The sequence below is a fragment of the Mastigoproctus giganteus genome, chromosome 4, assembly GCF_048544385.1.
Source record: "Mastigoproctus giganteus isolate SK-2022 chromosome 4, ASM4854438v1, whole genome shotgun sequence".
In the NCBI taxonomy this organism is placed as follows: domain Eukaryota; kingdom Metazoa; phylum Arthropoda; class Arachnida; order Uropygi; family Thelyphonidae; genus Mastigoproctus; species Mastigoproctus giganteus.
Genome location: NC_143578.1, coordinates 177990175 through 178012469, shown reverse-complemented (window position 1 = coordinate 178012469; position 22295 = coordinate 177990175). Strand labels below are relative to the sequence as shown.

Genomic DNA, 22295 nt, shown 5'->3' with positions numbered 1-22295 from the left:
CTGCGAGTCAGTGAGTTATTCGTTAGATAATTCCTTCTTTTCTTCCCCTATTAACTCCTCCAGATCTTTGTCATCACCCTCCAACTGAAGTAGCTCTGCAACCTTTACAATCTGTAACCTCTTTGCATGATTCGTCTTTTTCAAATCCTTCGAAGCATTTTACGTGCCATGGGCATATTTTCTTCCATGCACCATTTAAACAACTTTTAGTAATTTCTGCCTTATTAATGTTTAGGCTTGGTAAATATTGTAAGATTTCCAAATGTCTTAATGTAAAATTTTTTTTCATTGTCTACTGCAGACAATGCCTCGGTAAATGTTGTGCGTAAAAAGTATGCTTTTAAATTCGAAATAACACCCTGATCCATAGGCTCAGGTTGTGTTTGGCAGTAGAAATATGACTCACGTTTGAATTGAAATCATCCAGCTTTCAATTCAAACGTGAGTGTCATGCATAGGATGTCCAGGAGCATTATCTAATACAGTGGTTTTCAACCATTTTTTTAATAATGGCACCCCTAAGTAATTTATTTTATTTTGCTGCACCCCTACTCAATTTTCTGCCTGTTAGATCTGATTTTCTCTCTCTCTCTCTCTCTCTCTGTATAACACACACACGCACACACACATTATATGATATTTATTACAATAATATAATTATAAAAATTACATTTCATAATAGAAATTATATATATACAGTATATAATTTTATTCTTTATATAGTACTAACTAAAGATTAATTATAATCACCACAAAATTAAAAAGATACCGTACACCTTTTTATAAGGAAATAAACATAAAATTTTTAAAAAATAATAAGTTTAAGTAATTTAACCCAAATTACATGGCACCCCGGTTGAAAACCACTGATCTAATAGAAGCAAAATCTTGAAAGGACCATGTTGTCTTTACAATATTTTTCAACCTTGAGAATGAAGCAGCATTTAAACCAGTCCTCAAAGAGAGATATTGTTAACCGTGCTCTCTGGTTCGATTGGAAATGCACGGGTAAGGTGGCTTTATTGATGCCCTTAAATGCATGAGGATTTCCAGAATGGTACACAAGCAGTGGTTTTAATGTGTAATCTCCTGCTGCATTAGCCCCAAGCAAGAGCATGACCCCATCTTTTGACGCCTTGACATTGTATTTTCCTCTTTAGCAGTGTATGTTCGATCCGGCATTTTTTTCCAATACAGAGCAGTTGTCAACGTTAAAAATTTGCTGCGTTGAATAGGCACATTCATGAATAATTGTTACCAACACATCGCAAAATTTCTCTGCAGCTGCAGAATCTGCACTGGCAACTTCACTGCAAACTTTAACGTTGTGGAAACCAGCGCAATGCTTAAAACCTATTAAACCATCCATTGCCATGAACTTGGGTTGGGGTTCACCATACTTGTCCTTAATATCTTTATAAATACCTTTTGCTTTTGCTTGAATGGTCATTAGACTCAGGGGCACTCACTTCTGAATCTGATTTTCTATCCATATTATTAACAGCTGTTCCATCTTCAATATAGCACCTGAACGCTGTTTTGTGATCACTGTTCATCTTAAGTGCATTGATCCTTTGACATTCTTTTATCACCACAATGTCCTTTAAAATAGTATTCACTGTTGAAGCAGTGAGAACTAATTTCCTTGCAATAGATGACAAACTTTGTCCTGCTTCGTACTTCTTAATCATCTTCATTTCTAAAACAAATTTTGTTTCATTTCCTGACACTACCACCACTTGCACTTTTCGTTGGTCGCTTTCCCTTCATCACTCTAATATGTAAATAGGAATGAAGAGAAGTTTCTGAAAATTTGTTATTTATACGATTGAAGATTTCATTGAAGGGGAACACATTTCACCATAATAGTGTAAAACCCACGCAATTGCAGTTATCGGTATTATCGCAAATGCAATAAGATTGATTTTTCTACCCATTTGTAATGAATTGCATTAACTGAAAAGCCCAGTAAACCAAAAAGTGCAAATTATTTTTGTTTTATGGTCGTGACCTTTAGAAACATGCTTTAGAAAAATATCACAAAGGCAGGGTGCCTCCGTAGCCAGGTGGGCAGGAGCAGCAATGCGTAGCGCACGCTTCTTGATTAGACCAGGGTTCGAGCCCGTGACCACCAAATACGGAGGATGCAGAAAAGTCAGGGAATGACCACCGCATATCACCGGAGCAATATGGCCTTAGTTGCTAATGCTCCTAAAAAAAAACCAAATAACAACAACATAAGGGTGTTCAAAATTGATTCTTATAAAAGAAACGTATGAAAGGGTAGTGCAATTTCCATTATAAATATGACATTTTAGAGAGATAAATAGCTAAGTAATATAGCAAAATTTTCAACTTCCAAGAACTTGAACGAATTACAAAAAAAAAAAAAAATCCCTGTATTGGGTTCATGTTAAGATATTTTTTACGATACCTCCATTTATTCCTCCGGGATGCAAAATAGGTTTCCGCGATTTTTTTAAGTTTGCACCTTCTGGCAAAAACTTACAAAGTCAAATTTCCGTAAGTCGAGTATTACTTAAGTCTGGGAGTTCCTATATTTAATGAAAGATTTCATACTGTTTATTTTTATCAGTGAATCAATATCTGGATCGATATTTGTTGTAGTAATGCACAGAGTATTTTCTAACTTTAAGTCACAGATTTAGTCTGAAAGGCCAGTTGCTAGGTTTCAGCAACTGCTGGGTGTCATGAAACAAGTAAATAATGGGCTGTGTTAGAGTAACTAAGAGTAAGAACAAGTGTGTGTGTACTTGCATATACACCAATGCTAGGAGTACAATAAACAAATTTGACGAATTCGAAGTGCTGGTTAAGACATCCAAGGCGGATATTGTTGGAATGTCAGAGACGTGGTGCCACTCAGATGTGGATGGAAGGGATGCAGAATTGGAATTTGAGGAGTACAATGTGTACAGAAAGGATACACAGAATAGGAACGGAGGAGGGGTTATGCTGTTAGTTAAGAAACACAAAATCTAAGGGAGTGCATCCAGTTGACATAGATGGGCAGTGCAATGTTGAGTCAATTTGGTGCAACTAGCATTGGGAAAGCAAAAATGAGGGTAGGAGTTTGTTATAGGCCTAATCACCTTGATGAGTACAATGAGCAATTATACAGAGAAATAGTGGGCCAGTAAATCAGTGTCTTATAATGGGGGATTTTAACTTCCCAGATATAGACTGGAACTTGTGGGTTGGTCACTCACACACTAGCAAGGCTTTTGTGGATTTCTTGGATTGTTTTCTACAGCAGCAGCATGTTAGAGAGGCAACAAGAGGGAGTAAACACTCTTCATCTGATTATCAGCAGTGATTATTCATGCATTAAGAATTTGCAGATAAAGAAACCACTAGGTAGCAGTGATCAAAGTGTACTGATGTGGGATTTACTTAAAGATGTAACTCTACCATTAGGGGTAAAGGGAAGGGTTTTTGCTTTCGTAAAGGCGACTACAGTGGTCTCACAGATTTTTTTTTTTAGGTTCTGTGCGGTGGGACCAACTGATGATGTTAGCAACAGCAAATTCTAAATGGGAAGCACTCAAGGAAGTAATCTTGGAAGCTACTAGGCTCTTTGTTCCAACAAAGAAATACTGCTCTAGGTTCAGGCCCAAATGGATGTTAAATGAATTAATGAGACTCGTGGCAGAGAAGAAAAATGTATGGGATGCAACAGTATCTGGAAAAATTGGGCAAATGGCATGAGAAGTGGCAACTGAAGTTAAACATTGACAAATTCCAAGTACTACCTATGGGTAGCAGTAACCCCAGAGAAATGTATCAACTATATGGTGTTACACTCAGGGTAGTGGAGAATGAAAGAGACCTTGGGGTAATTGTGCAGTCAGATATGAAGTTTTGTGAGCAGTCCATACGAGCTGCCAGAGTAGGTTGTGGGGTCTTGTCAATGATATACAGGAATTTTGCGACCAGGGATAAAGGAGGTGATCATCCCCTTGTATAAGTCAGTGGTCAGGCCTCACCTTGAGTACTGCATACAGGTCTGGAACCTCATTTTAGGAAGGATGTAGAGTTGCTAGAATGAGTACAGAGAAGGGAACAAAGGGGTGCTCTTATAAAGAAAGGCTTAAGTTCTACAAATTGCAGCTTCTGGAGACTAGGCACCTGTGAGGCGATCTGATTGAGGTGTATTAGACCTTGAATGGAGTGAGCAGGCTTAATGCTGAGGGGATTCTTCCTCTTGCTCAGATTACAAACCTGAGGTGGCATAGATTCAAACTGAGGAAAAACAGTGGTAGAATAGATGTGTTGGTTTGCCTTTAGCCAATGGGTAATTGAATGCTGGCACAAACTTCCAATTGTTGTTGTGGAAGATGATAGCTTAAGTAAATTCAAGGCAAACATTTGGAATGAATGGATCAGTGAAATGAGAAGGTTTTTTTTTTTTTTCTTTTTGACTGATTCTGTATAAGCTTGCTTTTTTGCATCATGTGCCTCTACTGATGCTTAATGCTAATTCCATTAATTCCAGCCCATTTATTATATATATATATTTTTTGAAAATGACCGCGGACCAGATTACACACATTTGTGGGCCGGAGGTTGCTCACCCCTGACCTAGATTCATTAATATCCCTTAATTTATTTAAGGCTAATATGTGTTACTAGGCTTCAGAAAATTTTCAAATTCAATTTTAATTTTTTTCCTATTATTCATATATATATACAGCCTTTAATATAAAATAATGAAAATTTTCCATAATCTAACATGTTAGGAATATTTTGGAGTTATTTTTAATAAAATTCATTAAAAAATATTTTACTTTACCAGTACAAATGGTGACTAGTCTCAGTATTTACACAGTGATCATATTTCTGTGTATGATTTGGTAAAGTTTGGATTCCTGATATTTATGACTGGTAATTGTAAAATTACTTCAGTTATTTTATTAAACAATATTGTATTAGTTGATTTAGCTGTATTATTAATGTATAGTTCACTGATTGGAAATAATGGACTGCCACCTTGACACATACAGTAAATTTTTGAATCAACTTCATAACTGTTGTCTTCTTCACATGTCAGTGAGTAAAAGAAGTATGAATTTTGATCTGTCATCATCAACAATCCAGGTAATATCAGAAATATGTTGGCACAGGAACCATTAGCAGCAAGTGATCATAGTGTCCCAAAGTGAGTAATGACATTTCAGTAGTCAAGAGAATTTTAATTTCAAGTAATGGTATTACTGTGAATTAAGGAGCTCCATGGGGTCACTGAACAGGGAAGAATATGGGGGAAAGTGTGTTTTAATTTTAGGGCACTTTCAAAGCACACATCATCAAAGCAGCATTCATTCCATTTAAGAAGGATACCATACAAGGAGGAAGCCAAATTTGATTTTTTTTTTATGAAAATCCCAAACACAAGTTGTATTAGAACCTATAGTACTTAGTACCATGCATGGGTTGGAGGTTGAGAAGACAAAAGAAGGTATTTGTTGACATTAGACTTAAACTTCTACGGACTATAATTTTCAGGAAATACGTATGAAGGAAGGTTGTTCCAGAAAATGGTAGTTAATGAATAAACGAGGAAGATGAAAAGTTGATTTTGTGAGTTTGAAGATGGACGGTAAATGGATGTTGGCTGGTGGCGGCACGTGTTCGGACTGTTTTGAAAGAGAGAGTGGGAATTATAGAAGCAATTCAGAAGAACAGTGCCCTTGGAAGTATCTGTAGAAGAGGCATGCAACAGAAACAGTAAATCTATGAGACAGAATGGAGAGACTGTTAGAGATGAGTCATTAATTAACCTAACTGCCCTCTTCTGAATGGAATCTAGAAGCTTGAGAGAGGTTTTGGGGGCACCACCCCAGATGCAGGAACAATATTCCATGGTAAGGTGGATTTGTGATTTGTACAGTGTGAACAGTTGTTTGGAAGAAAAGTAACACAGAGAGCGAAAGAGAAATCCAAGTTTTTTAGATGCAGAGGAAGCAATATTTGTAATGTGCTTGTTCCAAGAGAGATTAGAAGTTAGGATAATCCCCAAAAGAGATATATTATCTTGCCTAAAAATCGGAGTGTCACCAAAGATAAGCATAGGAGCAGAAGAATCCTTTTTGCGAGATATAAGACAGGACTGAGTTTTAGAAGGATTAAAATCAACTACGTTGTCTTTACCCCCCACTGGAGAACCTGGAGATCGGCATTTAAGGTAGCGGATATTCGAGAAGTGGAAGGTGATTGAGCAGGGCAAGGTTTCTCAAACTGGAAAGTGGAATACAATGTGCTATCATCTGCAAAACTATGGATAGGATTTCCAGTCAATGGAAGAAGGTCATTGATATACAAGAGGAAAAGAGTGGGGGAAAGAACTGAACCTTGGGGGACACCAGCATTGGCGGAGAAGCTAGAAGATAAGAGAGCCATCTACCGTCACCCTTTGTTGTGCGGTCAGAGAGAAAACTGAATAACCAATTACAAAAAAACAGTTGGAAAACCATAATATAGAAACTTGCTTAGAAGACCTTTATGCCAAACATGATCAAAAGCCTTTACGACGTCAAGAGCAACTGCTTGTGTTTCACCAAACCTTTCCATTGAATTGTCCATAAATGGGTAACATAAGCTAGAATATCTCCAGTGGATCAACAATGATGGAACCCATACTGGCGATCGTTGATCAGATGGAAGGCTTCTAGGTAGTTTGAGTTGGCGGTTAATTGATTTCTCCATTACTTTAGAAAGAGTAGAAGTAATTGCAATGGGACTATAATTGGATAGGAGAGATTCGTCACCCTTTTTAGGAACTGGTTGGATATGAGCAAATTTCCAAGCTGAAGGAAAAACACCTTTGGAGTGAGAAAAGGCAGCACAGAACAGGACAGAGTTCAGGAACACAGGTTTTGAGAACAAGTGGAGAAATACCATCAGCACCAGGAGCTTTCTTAGTATCAAGATTCATCAAAATCCTTCTGACATCCTTTTGACGGAAGACCTATAACAGGAGGCATTGAATGGAGTGTTTGGGAATGGTGGGAGGTGTTTTACCCAGATCATTAATACATGAGTTGGAGGAAGAAGAATGGGATGCTAGCAGGTCAGCTTTATCCTTGGCTGAAGTGACAATAGGACTATCTGGTTTTAACAGAGGTGAGAACAGAGATGGGCAAAGGTTGCGTCAATAGCTTTGGCAAGAGACCAGAATGCTTTGCTACCATTAGGGCAAGAAGCAAGTTTTCCACTCTTAGCCTGTTCAAAATCTAGTTTTAACTGATTAATAACTGCTTTTCAATTGTTGCAAGCTTTGGTGTAGGCAGAAAATGAAACTGAAGAATTGGAAACAAGCCAATTACGATATGCAACCTTCTTCTCTTGAACAGCCTTAGCACATTTATTGGAAAACCAAGGTTTAGACAAAGGACGAGAATTTAAAGTGGAGTGAGGAATAAAAGATTCCATTCTACAAGAATAATTTGTGCCAGTCCCTATCTGGTAGAGTAGAGGTTGCAAGATTATACACTAGCTGATCCAGAATCCTCCTAGAGAGTTAACAATAGGTTTGGTCCAGTGTACTAACTAGTGGCTGGCTTGCGAACATCGTTTTAGAGCTATACCCGCGAAATGTAAGGAAGTTTGGATTTCGCCATGATAAAATGGGATTTATAGAGGCAGAACATATTTGACAGAACAGAAAAAGGCAGCACGAGACAATTATAGTGATTGGAAAATTAGATTTTTTATAATAATTAGAATTGGTTAGGCTGGCAAGGTCTGAACACAAGAAATCTTTAGCTATGAGAGTCAAAAATGGAGATAAAGAATTTTATTTGTACTAAATACAAAAAAGGAAAGTTGAAGTTGCTTGTGAGTTGAATAAATATTTTGTTTTGATCTTTACATTAGGAAGTTGGGTTGGTGGAAAAAGGCACTCGTAACTGGTAAAACTGAAATCTAGATTTTGCTACTCCACTCACTAGTGTTAGCTGGTTTTGTTGCTATGTCCAACTATCCACGATCATTTTACATCTTTATTAGTCTTTATGCTGAATTCTGCTAACTTAAAAATTACCAAAATAAGCTGAAATCATTTGCCATTGGACTTGTAAATGGTGACAAAAGTTTAAATTTCCAGTTGAAAAAATTAGAATTAAAACAGGGGTGCCATTGCCAAGTTGGGCCAGTTTGGCATGCATAGAAAATCTTGACTGATACTTCAGAAGTATAATGAGGATACCATACCTTACATACAGGAGTGAAAGTGCAGTTTACCATTTTCTTTATGGGATATTTTCCTGGGATGTTGATCAGATTTGGACTTTTGTTGTGATTTAAATGATAAACTAGCAGTCAAGAAATGCATAAAAGAACAAATATTGCTGAATTAATTATCAACATTGCATTCTTTAAAAAAAACATTCTTTTGAAATGTGTATAATGTACAATTTCGATGATATAACTTTCGTGATTATTAGCAGTCTCTGAGAGGTAAGCATGAGTTTGTTTGACATTGAAAATCACTTGGGTAAGCCACAACAGGGTTCCTGGATACACAACCAACTGTTTTATAATAATTAGAATTATTATTATTCAGTTTTTGATTATTCTGACCTGATTTTTGCTGTTAATAAATATTTTCATTTTATTTTTGCAATTTGCTGTTACTTTTGTATATCTATTAATATCAGTATATATATACCATAGTTAGCTCATACAATTAAAAAATCTACAATCGTAGTGAAAAGGCATCGATTTAATTGTATCTTATATTGTGACTACCTTCACAACGAGCATGTATTGCAATACCTTGAATAAATAACGCTTCACTAATAGAGAAGAATATTGTTCCCACAGGTGTAAAGAATAATGTTGTCATAATAATGTAAATGCATAAGGCATAATATAATATGAGCATAAAATACAGTAACTATATAATATCAGTGTAAAAACACCATAGTTACCTCATAAAAATACTCTACAATCGTAGAGTAAAGGCATTGATTTAATTGTATCTCATATTGTGAGTACCTTCACCAGTTACCATGTATTGCACCACCTCGAATAAGTAATGCTTCGATGCATTTATGCTACGATTGTAATTTATTTTTATGAGCTAACTATGGTGTATTTACACTGATATTATATAGTTATTTCATGCTCATATCATTACTATGCCTTGTGCATTATTATTATTACAGTATTATTCTGTACACCTGCTGACATCTCTCATTTTGTGCAATTAACTTCAAAACTGGGTTGGCATGATTGCAACACCAGGGTACCTGCCCACCCACCGACGATAGGTCAACATGCCTTGAAACTGTGCTGTCTGGGTGATGGTGCCCACTGAGAATAAGTAACAATAGTCTTTTCTTATTAGTGAAGTATCACTTATTTGTGTTAGTGCAATACTTGTTGTCAGATGAACTAATGAGACATGTGGCAGAGAAGAAAAATGCATGGGATACATACAAATTAATGGGTGACATGGAGGCCTATGATAGATATAAGTTGGTCTGTAACCAAGTCACAAAGGAGATTAGGCAGGCAAAGGCAGACTACGAAAAATCCTTGGAAAAGGATGCAAAGAAAAACAGAAAAGAGTTCTTTACATATTTGAACTCGAGAAGGAAAGGGATGAATCAGATTGGTCCACTGGATATTGATGGTTCAACAGTTGAGGATCCTGCTCAGGTGGCTAACAATCTAAATGAGTATTTTGCATCTACATTCACGCATGAGGAGTTATTCGGGAAGGAGAATGATGTAGGTAAAGTAAACATTGGCAGTGAGCTGGATGATTTTGTAATAACTGAGAGGAAAGTGGAGGAGAGATTGTTGAGGATAAACATAAAAAAGGCACCTGGGGTGGATGGGATCTATCCAGTTATATTAAAGGAGGCAGCAAAAGAAGTATGCAAACCCCTAGCCATAATTATGAGAGCTTCTTTGAACTCAGGGGAGGTACCCATAGAATGGAGATGTGCAAATGTAACCCCAATTCACAAAGGAGGATCAAAGGCTGACACAAGTAATTATAGACCTGTTAGTTTAACTTCTGTTCCAGGTAAATTAATGGAGGCACTGGTTAAAGAAGCACTGCAGGATCATCTAGACAAGAATTCAGTTATAGCTCAGACGCAGCATGGTTTTGTTAAGGGCAGGTCTTGCCTGACCAATTTGATTGGATACTATGATGTAGTCACAAAAGAACTGGATGCAGGGAATAACTTTGATATTATATATTTGGATCTTAGAAAGGCTTTTGATACTGTTGCACATGGAAGACTGCTGCACAAATTGGAGCAGTGTGGCATTGGAGGCAAATTGCTGCTATGGATAAGGGGATGGGTTGAGTGGCAGAAGACAGAGAGTGGTAATCAATGGACACTGCTCAACGTGGACTAATGTTATTAGTGGAGTTCCTCAAGGTTCAGTGTTGGGTCCGTTGTTGTTTTCGGTGTTTATGAATGATATTGATGATGGGATATCAAGTTTAATGTCCAAGTTTGCCGATGATACAAAGGTTGGCAGGGTCGTTAAGGACACTACTGACGCTATGCTGCTGCAACAGGATCTGGAAAGGTTGAACAGATGGGCTGAGAGGTGGCAAATGAAGTTTAACATTGACAAATGTAAAGTACTACATATGGGAAACAGTAACCCCAGAGCAACGTATCAACTCTGCGGTACTACACTGACAGTGGTGGAGAATGAAAAGGACCTGGGGGTAATTGTGCAGGCAGATATGAAGTTCTCTGAGCAGTGCAGACGAGCTGCAAGAGTAGCTCATGGTGTCTTGTCAATGATATACAGGAATTTTTCTAGCAGGGATAAGGAGGTGATTATTCCCTTGTATAAGGCAATGGTTAGGCCACATCTTGAGTACTGTATACAGGTCTGGAGGCCTCATTTCAAGAAGGATATAGAGCTGCTGGAATGGGTACAGAGAAGGGCAACAAGATTAGTGAATGGAACAAAGGGTTGCTCTTACGAAGAAAGGCTTAAGTTTTGCAAATTACAGAGTCTGGAGACTAGGCACCGGCGAGGTGATCTGATAGAGGTGTATAAGGCTTTGAATGGTTTGAGCATGCTCAATGGCAATGGGATTCCTCATCTTGCTCAGAATAATCACCTCAGAGGGCATAAATTCAAATTGAGGAAGGACGGATGTCGGATAGATGTGCGGAAATTTGCCTTTGGCCAGCGGGTGGTTGGTTGGTGGAACCGACTTCCATCATTTGTTGTTGAAGTTGATAGCCTAAACAAATTTAAAGCTCAACTGGACAGGTATTTCGAACGAACGAGGGGTGAAATGGGAGTGGGTTTTTTTTTTTTTTTTTTTTTTTTTTGGCTGATGCTGAATAAGCTTGCTTTCTTGCATCATATGCCTATGCTAATGCTAATACGTGATAACTCATTGTGAAGGTAGTCATAATATGAGATAGAGTTGCCTTTACACTACAATTGTAGTATATTTTTATGAGCTAACTATGGTGTATTTACACCGGTATTATATAGTTATTTCGTGCTCATATCGTATTATGCCTTGTGCATTTCCATTATTATTACAGATTTATATATCTATATAAAATTTCTTTTAAACTTTTTACCATGTGCATGTAGGTAATGCATGCTGTTTACCTTGACCAAGAGTTTTAAAAATTTTTGACAATTGATAAATGGATTATAGTTTTGATTGAAAATGAAAATTTTATTAAATATTTCCTTTCTTTTTTTTTTTTTTGTATTTTCATTTCAGGGGAATTTTTTATCAAGGCTATAAGTGTTTAAGTGAGTATTTTTAAAATATGTATCATAAAGTGAATAATATAATGGGATTGATTAGGGATTAAAATTACTGTCGAATAGTCATAGATAATTGTAGATAGTAGGTCTTTTTAATGGTTGATTTGTGAAAAGGATGGGGGTAACTTAAAGTGAATAAAATCTCACCTGTATGCTCCCCTCCACTAGTTTCATCTAAAACCCATATAGTTTTAACACACTTTTTTAGTGTATTCTTTTATTTAAGATTGTAAATTGTTAATCTGGCCATAATTATTAGCCTATCAGCAAACACATTATAGTTTGTAACACGATTGGCCATGAGATCATGATTCATCCCAGATATAAGCACTGTTCCTCTGAAGGGTTCCACCAACACTATGTTACTCTGAGAGGTTCCACCAAGAAAATTGCAGTAAAGGTAGATAAACTTGCCCTTGTTTATGTGAAATACAGTGTTACTTGTTTCGGTATTTGAATTTCAGCCTAGCATTTTTATACATGTTATTAGTAGTGTGCTGCAAGTAAGAAGCACACATTATATATCCTCTCCTTTGAGGATTGAGAGATGCTAGATTTTAAAATTTTACAAATTTAGAGAGAGGTATACAACTGATTGGCCTATACCACAGAAGAGCACATTCCAATGAATATCAAATACTGACAATTAAACTTGTTTATAACCATAAACATTTATAATGACTAAATGGGAAAAAAAGATACTACTGGTTAAATTGTAAATAATAGTTCATTTAGTCAAATTTGAACAAATCTCAAAAATAGTTATTCATGTACTACTGTAAAGTCAATTTAAAATGCATACCTAGTACGTTGTCAGAGAGAGAATATCAGTGAATGTGCTTCAAAGGAAAAAATACCTTTACATTGAAGGATAAAAAAAATTAAATATTCTTCTTAATAAATAATTATGTGCGATCTTTGTAAATTTACATGCCATTTTGATTTTATTAATGTACTTTTGAGAAATTCAGTCAACTTCTTGCATGTAATAACATAAATTGGCAAGTTTCGTTTTTTCCCATTACTACAGCAGAGGGAAAAACAATAGATAGTTCAAGGTCACTTACTAAGGTTTTTCTTCCATTGTGTTAGCACAGAGTAGGAAGCCAAGTGACTTAACTTCAGCCAACAAGTTTTTCCATTACTTTAGTCATGCACTTAACAACCTGTATGGCCAGTTATAGTGACAACAAAAAAAAAAAAAAAAAAAACCATCCTTGGTTGCATGGTAAATCTATTGTTTCTATATGTCAGGAAGTTACTATTTATGGAAGAGATTAATCATAGATATAGCAGATGGTGGGGTTCAAAAAAGATTTGTATTCACCTAGAAGTAATTGTGTTAGAAGGTTGAGATGAACACCATGTATTACATTTTTCCAACATAGTCACCAGACAAAATGACACATTTTTACCACTTCTCAGTACACTTCCACAGGTCAGTTTTGTAGAAATCCTCTGACATTCCTTCAAACCATAACTTGGCATCAGAAATCACCTCAAAATCAGCAACAAAGTGTTTTCCACAAAGGTCTTCAGGGAGGGAAAAAGGAAGAAATCCAAGGGTGCAAGGTTGGGTGAGGATAAGCAGGATGCAGAAATATTTCAAACCCACATTCATGGGCACAACTCACTGCAGCATGCAAGGAATGCACAGGGGCTTTATCACGTAGTAGGTGCACACCTTTTGACAGCTTTCCCCATCTTTTTTCTTTTATAGCAGCACATAACTTTGAGGAGGTTGGAAGAATACTTCGCAGTCACACCTTTCAAAGGTAATCTGTTAGTATTATGTCAAGCCAATCCCAAAAAATTACAGCTTGCCAGTACTTGGTTGCTCCTTTGTCTTTTCTTTTGGGGGGAGGGTGATGATTCTGCATACTTTCATTGTTTTGACGTTTGTTTACTTTCGGGATCATCGTGATGGATCCAAGTTTCATCCATGGTGACTAGCTGTGAAAAAAAAACTCTTCTTGCTTCCTGGCACATAGACAATGTTTCATCTGCACATTGTGCTGTTTTCTTTTGGTAAGGTTTTAGAAGTCTGGGAACCCATCTAGCAGACCCTTTACTCATATGCAACTGTTAATGGATGATGTTCTCCACAGACCCTACATTAATTTGGTACTCTGCAGTTAATTCTTTTACACTAATACAGTGATCTTCCAGGATTAATACCTCAAGTTTTGCAACGCATTCTTCTGCTACAGAAGTAGCTGGACATCCTGGGATTTCCATCATTCAGTGAGGTTCTTCCACATTTGAATTGCTTGTACCAATGTGCAACAACACTAACCTGGACAGTCTTCCCTCTATAATGGATATTGGAATGAGCAGCAGCCTAGGAAGCAAGGTGCTGGGATTACTAGAACTGATCGAAGTCATCATGGAACGAGTAAATACATGAGCTGTTTTCGAGTAACTAAGAGTAAGCACAGATGCATGTATACTTGCACATACACCAATGCTCAGAGTATATTAAACAAATTTTATGAATTTGAAGTGCTGGTCAAGACATCAATGGCAGATATTGCTGGGATATATCAGAGACGTGGTGCCACACAGATAAGGAATGCAGAATTTGAATTTGGAGAGTACAATGTGTACAGAAAGGACAAGTGTCATTTATGTGCATGTGGTGAACCCAAGGGTTCCCCCATTCGCCACGGATTCATCCATGTTGAAGGTTACGCCCAACTGGTTGTGCAGCTGCTCCCACCCCCTGAGCCAGGGTTAGCATCCTACCCCAAAATGGGTTAGCAATGAGTGTATCCTGCCTTGTGTCAAGGCCAGCATGATCCCACCCTTGTTTGACCAAATGTCAGCAGTCCACTTCAGTAGTCATGTAGGTGGTTTGACACATCCAGTTGTTTCTCTTTGTTGGAGGTTCTGTGGGTCGGTTTCATGTAGGTGGGGCATTAGCATTAGTAGAGGCATATGATGCAAGAAAGCAAGCTTATGCAGCATCAGCCAAAAAAAAAAAAAAAAAAAAAACTTCCACTTTACCCCTCCGTTCGTTCGAAATACCTGTCCAGCTGAGCCTTAAATTTATTTAGGCTATCAACTTCCACAACAAGGGATGGAAGTCTGTTTCACCAACCAACTACCCGCTGGCTAAAGGCAAATTTCCACACATCTATCCTACATCTGTCTTTCCTCAATTTGAATTTATGCTCTCTCAGGTGATTATTCTGAACAAGAGGCAGAATCCCATCAGCATTGAGCATGCTCAAACCATTCAAGGCTTTACACACCTCTAGCAGATCACATCACCGGTGCCTAGTCTCCAGACACTGTAATTTGCAAAACTTAAGCCTTTCTTTGTAAGAGCAACACTTTGTTCCATTCACTAATCTTGTTGCCCTTCTCTGTACTTGTTCCAGCAGCTCTACATCCTTCTTGAAATAAGGCCTCCAGACCTGTATACAGTACTCAAGGTGTGGCCTGACCATTGCCTTATACAAGGGAATAATCACCTCCTTATCCCTGCTAAAAAAATTCCTGTATATCATTGACAAGACACCATGAGCTACTCTTGCAGCCCATCTGCTCGGAGAACTTCGTATCTGCCTGCACAATTACCCCCAGATCCTTTTCATTTTCTACAACTGTCAAAGTGTAGTACCACAGAGTTGATACGTTTCTCTGGGGGTTGCTGTTTCCCATATGTAGTACTTTACATTTGTCAATGTTAAACTTCATTTACCACCTCTCAGCCCATCTGCTCAACCTTTCCAGATCCTGTTGCAGCACCATAGTGTCAGTAGTGTCCTTAACAACCCTGCCAACCTTTGTATTGTCTGCAAACTTGGACATTAAGCTTGATATACCATCATCAATATTATTTATAAATACAGAAAACAATAATGGACCCAACACTGAACCCTGAGAGACTCCACTAATAACATTAGTCCACAATGAGCAGTGTCCATTGATTACTACTGTCTTCTCTCCCTCAACCACCCCTTTATCCATAGCAGCAGTTTGCCTCCAATGCCACACTGCTCCAATTTGTGCAGCAGTCTTCCATGTGCAACAGTATCAAAAGCCTTTCTAAGATCCAAATATATAATATCAAAGTTATTCCCTGCATCCAGTACTTTTGTGACTGCATCATAGTATCCAATCAAATTGGTCAGGCAAGACTTCCCCTTAACAAAACAAAACAATGCTGTGTCCGAGCTATAACTGAAATCTTGTCTAGATGATCCTGCAGCGCTAATTTTAACCAGTGCCTACATTAATTTTCCTAGAACAGAAGTTAAACTCACAGGTCTATAATTACTTGTGTCAGCCTTTGATCCTCCTTTGTGAATTGGGGTCACATTTCCACATCTCCAGTGTATGGGTACCTCCCCTGAGTCCAAGGAAGCTCTCATAATTATGGCTAAGGGTTTGCTTACTTACTTTGCTGCCTCCTATAATATAACTGGATAGATCCCATCCACCACAGGTGCCTTTCTTGTGTTTATCTTCAACAAATTCTCCTCCATTTTACTCTCAGTTATTACAAGATTATCTAGCTTACTGCCAGAATACATCTCTGGCACACCCCTTGCTTAATAACTCCTCATGTGTGAATGTCGATGCAAAATATTCATTTAGTTTGTTAGCTACCTGAGCAGGATCATCAACAGTTGAACCATTGATATCAAGTGGACCAATCTGATTCATCTCCTTCCTTCTAGCGTTTACGTAAGTAAAGAACTCTTTGCTATTTTTCTTTGCATCCCTTGCCAAAGTTTCTCGTAATCTGCCTTCATCTGCCTAATCTCCTTTGTAACTTGGTTACAGACCAGCTTATATCTGTCATAGGCTTCTGTGTCACGTGTTAATTTATATGTATCCCATGCATTTTCTTCTCTGCCATATGTCTCATTAGTTCATCTGACATCCATTTAGGCCTGAACCTTTAACAATATTTCTTAGTTGGTATATAAAGCCTAGTAGCTTCCAAGATAAGTTCTTTGAATTCTTCCCATTTTGAATTTGCTGTTGGTAACAACATCAGTTGGTCACACTGTATAGAATTTAAATACTGTCTCAGACCATTGTAGTCGCCTTTACGAAAGCAATAACCCTTCCGTTTACCCTCAATGGTAGTTACCTCTTTGAGTAAATCCCACTTCAGCCCACTGTGATCAATGCCACCTAGTGGTTCCTCTATCTGCAGATTCTTAATGCATGACGAATCACTACTGATAATCAAATCTAGAGTATTACTCCCTCTAGTTGCCTCCCGAACATGCTGATGTAGAAAACAGTCATCCAATAAATCCACAAAAGCCTTGCTAGTGTGTGAGTGATCAGCCCCCAAATTCCAGTCAATATCTGGGAAATTAAAATCTCCCATTATAAGACTCTCTGATTTACTGCCCCACTCTATTTCCCTGTACAGTTCCTTATTATACTCATCAGAGTCATAGGCCTATAGCAATTTTGCTGTGTGGTGATCGCTAATAACGGGCGTCAGGCACTCCTTGAAGATAGCAGTGTAGGTTTCTGCATTCACTGTTCTGTTAATAAACTTAATTTGCCCCACCCCTTTGCTTGTTATGCATCTTCAGACCATCTGATGGCGGGGAACTTTACAGTCGGTGTTATGCAGTCAGGATGGTATGCCTCCGATTTTCATCTTCTGACTTATCGCTTCCCATCTGACCATGCAGGTCGAATTTCGATTCGTCAGGAAATATGATTGTGTCCCATTGCTCTTTCCTCAATGAAACATGCGTTTTAGCCCAAGCAAGTCAGTTTCTCATTTGTTGAGTCAACAGAGGCTTTTTTGTTGACCCAACAAAGCTGAAAGCCATCTTTGGATAGTTCAACACCCCAGGCCATCGTGCACTTGTTTCAACACCAGAGGCCATCTCAAAGTCCAGTTTTAGATCAGGAACACTAGCATGGCGATTGTGAAGGCATAGCCATTTCAAATATTGATCTTGGGAAGGTGTAGTCACTCTCTTATGGCCTGATCCAGGTCTTCTCTTCACATCACCGGTTTCACGCTTTAATTTTAGCACCTGGGATACTGTTGACTGGTGGCAGTCTATTTTATCAGTGATAGCATGCGTAGAAAGCCCTTCCTGGGACAGAGCAACAACCACACTTTTTTCCTAGTGTCGACTGACCATCTGGAGCTATGCTTACACCCTTGCAAAACAGGATACTAATCAGCGTGTATACCCTTCCAATGCCATATTTATAGAAATGGCTGATGTAGTACCTTGCAATTACTGTCTGATGCAATACCTTTGCTTTGCGATAAACAAAAATAACTATAATCAAACAATATTTTATACTGCAAATATTACTTTACTTAAGGTGATGCAGTTTTTTCTGTTTGCCACTGTCTTGTGTCTGTAAATTGCGTGTGTTCTCTGGTCGATTTGCTTGGTTTGCTGGATGAAAAAATCTCAGTTTCTGGTGGGGGGGAAACCTTGCAATCTAAGGTTAGGAGACACATATATGTATAATCCTGTTGCAAGGTGGCACCCAGACATGCATCCATCTCCACCTATATAAAATGTGGGCAAATGATCTCATAAAAGTAGCCTGATTAGTTTGTGTGCGCGCACATGTGTGTTTTCTTTTCTTTTTTTTTTTTCTTTTTTTTTTAGGAGCATTAGCAACTAAGGCCATATTGCTCCGGGATATGTGGTGGTCATTCCCTGACCTTTCCGCATCCTCCGTATTTGGTGGTGATATGCTCGAACCCCAGTCTAATCAAGAAGCGTGTGCTACGCACTGCTGCTCCTTCCCACTTGGCTACTGAGCCACACACATACTTGCCAATGCGCGCAATGTTAGGTAATGTAAATACAGGCTACTTTGCCACCAGGTGGCAGCCACCACCTGGTGCCCGTCCCTGGCACAAAGAGCCAGGCCTGATGCTATACCTTTGCTTTGTCACAAACAAAATGACTGTAATCAAACAATATCTTATACATTTCTACAAATGTTACTTTTTTTTAAGGTGATGCAGTTTTTTTTGTCTGCCACTGTATTCCATTCCTGTATTTTGGTTCAGAGGCTTGTGGTTGTGAGGGTAATATCTAGATACGTTTGACTTTTGGTTATGTTGCAGGTTGGAGGGTGCCCTGGAGTGTTTGCTATATGGAGATTGTGCCTTATAATCAGATCCTCTATGCTCCTTCGTCATCCATGACTGGGCTTCCATAGGGTAGATTTGGCCTTGGCATCCAGGGCAAAGATGTCCTGTCCTCTCAACCTTTGAAAAACTTGATCTATACATTGTAGGAAGGGTTGTATATCTTGATGCTGCTGACTGCAATGGCAGTAGAGAGAAATTACGAATAATATGCCAAATGTACCATCAAGGCAGACACAGGCAGCATGTTCACTGTATAAGACAGTCATTCTGGTAACAGTTATATTTTTATCAGCCACAGTAGTGCCAACTTGTCATGTTTGCAGGTATGATCCTACAACAGAATTATCCTTGATAATGATGTTGTAGGAATAGGGATCTTGTATACATAATATTTGATGGTTCTTTACCTGAATGATTTTAGCTAGTTCACTCATCATCTTGTTCACTCCATGTTTGGGCATGTTATCCATAATCTGTTCCACTGTTGATGAGGTGTATGGCTCTGGCATATTCTGGGCAATTGTTGTCATAGTGAGAATGATTAGCTGATTTCTTTCTTGCCTTGCAATTAGCACTGCTAGATGGTTTATCCTTATTTGGGCATCCTGCGAAATCATGGCCAGTGTCGACGCAGTGGCCATAGGTGTTAGTTTCCTGTCAGCAGAATTTAGCTGAGTGGCCATATCCCAGGCACTTGGAACCTCTTGGTGCTACTATATAATCTTTTATATTGTGGTCAGTCCAGTCTAGTTATATCTTTCCTGTTGGGATAGGAGAACTCTTCTAATGGTGCCTGTTACTTCAATCTCCCAATGCTGGCTGGGTCTTGTCTTGGATTGATCGCAAATCATATTTCGATTCCCTGTTCTATTTAGTCTCTTTTGAATCCCATGTCATTTATGTTCCTATAATATATGTTGTCTGTTAACTCTTCTGCCTTCATTTCTTTGGACACATCAAAATTAAAGTGGGTCTTCTTAGGTTGTTCCATTTTTAATTCCATATTTTCAAACTGGGTGCACTCTTTTAATTTTTTCATGTGGCAGCTGGAGTTTCCACTATAATCCCCTTTTCTTTTATCTTCCTTATGCCTTTGATCTTGACATGTTTTATGTCACTCTTTACCTTATTGATTGATAACCTCCTGCTTTATCTCCTCACTTGTTTGTTATAGGCATCTATCAGTTGCTTTAATCAGTACCGCGTGACTTGATTGGGTACCTGTGGCCTTCTCTGAGGTTTTGTATTTATTCTGGCTATCTTGCTGGCGTTTGTTGAGCCTATGAGCTATGCTGATTTTGAGTAGCTGCCGTGGTTGTGTCTTCCATTAGTTTGAAAATTTCTGTACGCTGTTCCAGTTTAACTTTAAGGCATTCCTTCTCTACGTGAGTCTCTATGAGCAGATTCTCCATACTTGACCAGATTTTATTGATTTCTGTGGTGACAAGTTTTGGAATTCTGCTGCATTACTTTATAATGTTTTTCAGTGACTCTTTAAGTGCATCCATTCGGTTTCTGATCAGGGTGTCATTTCTAGAGTGGTTGTGGGCTATTAGCTTATTGCTCCCCTATTTTTGCATATGAGGAAATACTTATCTAAGTCTATCATATCCCTTAATTCCTGAAGTTCGGGAAAATCATGTGTGTTTAAGACTCCTAGTTGTTGGCTTTTTTCTTTGGGAAGCTTCCCTGAGTTGGCTCTAGCAGCACCTTTTTTGTCTGATATTTTCTATGTGCTGTTCCAGTTTAGCTTTAAGGCATTCCTTCTCTATGTGAGTCTATGAGCAGATTCTCCATACTTGACCAGATTTTATTGATTTCTGTGGTGACAGGTTTTGTCCATCATTTTGATTATAGGATTGTACAATTCAATATATTTAGAGTAGAGTGACTCAGTTCTCAGTCTACTCTGATTTGTTACTTCAAAAGGCTGCGGCTGAAAGTCCTCAACACACAGGAGGAGAATTTGTACTTTTTTGATTTATCAAAAAATACTGGTTATATAGCAAAAGACTGGCAGTTGATAAGGGGTCTATTGATATGCTTCATTTTTGCAGTTTTGAAAGATTGGTTGAAAGTTATGGGCTAATGAAGTTAGGGGAAAATGTTCCATATTAGTCAATTTTTAATTCAGTACATATAATGAGATTTCATGATTCCCTTTGGTTTCTTTATCTAAGTACACTTTCATTCGTTGCCAACAAAATTCATTGTGGAGGCCACTATTGTTGTCTGTCATTACTGTTACTGCACATGGCTACTTTATAACAAGGTAAACACTCCTGAAGTCCTAGAGATATTGGAATTTTTTAGGTAGAGATTAGGTCTTTCCCACTAACTCTATTAGAAGAACAGACAGAGCAGAAATTGTTTCCCTACCAGTATATTGACGTTACTTTAGGATAGCAGCACTGTGTATATACTCGGCCATAATAGTGAAACTCCACAAAATAAATGCCTGTATTTCAAAAAATATTAATTCCATTATCATAAAAATTTACCTGGTTAAACTTCATAATCTGTAGAATGTGTTAAAATCCTTGGTGCTTGGAACCTTCGAAAAACCATAGTAATAATCCAGAACTCAGCTATATAGAAACGTGGCAGCACACTAAACCTGTATAGAAAGGACAGAGAGGATAGGAAGGTAGGAGGGACTGTGCTATTAGTTAGGAAACACACAAAATCTAAGGAAGAGCATCCAGTTGACATGCATGGCCAGCGCAATGTTGAGTCAGTTTGGGGTGACGTAAGCACTGGGAAAACAAAAATGAGAGAGAGAGAGAGAGAGAGAGAGAGAGAGAGAGAGAGAGAGAGAGAGAGAGAGAGAGAGAGAGAAAAACTTTTATTGCACCACCTTCAATTGTGACAGTTACATGATTGGATAGTGTTGCAATGTCTCTTCACAGCCAAAAAGGCCAGGGATTGACACTTATAGAGATGATAACAACCAGATATATTATAGAAATAAATAAATTACCATTAAGTGATATAGGGCATTAAACAATTAAATTAAATAACATAAAACATGATTAAGACTATATAATGACTTCCGTAATGGCATCAGGTTACATTAAATAAATACTGGTGTAATGTAACACTTAAATTAACAAAATGACACTTGATACACTTGAAAGTCCCGATTTTTGTCTTCACAGCTTGTAGGAGAAAACAGCACGAACAGAGGCAGTCAATACACATACTGCTGGCTCCTTACCTTATGCTCAGTAATTAACTGGAGCATTAAGTGGCGAATGCAGGTCATGTTGGCTTGGAGGTGATGAAAAGAAGGCTGAAGGCTTTTCAGTTTGCAGACTGTCCGGACCTTCGTTGAATATTGCTTACTGGAGGGAGGGAACCTGGGGTGAATTTGAATGTGACT

At 38.1% G+C, this 22295-nt stretch overlaps 1 protein-coding gene across 1 annotated transcript in view; it reads left to right on the top strand.

Moving 5' to 3' along the window:
• LOC150087223 (proto-oncogene vav-like) overlaps window positions 1-22295 on the top strand; it is a 433316-nt gene that overhangs the window by 352303 nt on the left and 58718 nt on the right. The window contains exon 17 of the mRNA XM_090371895.1: window positions 11753-11784. Within this exon, the coding sequence (XP_090228021.1) occupies window positions 11753-11784 (32 nt within the window). The remainder of the gene's footprint in view (window positions 1-11752; window positions 11785-22295) is intronic.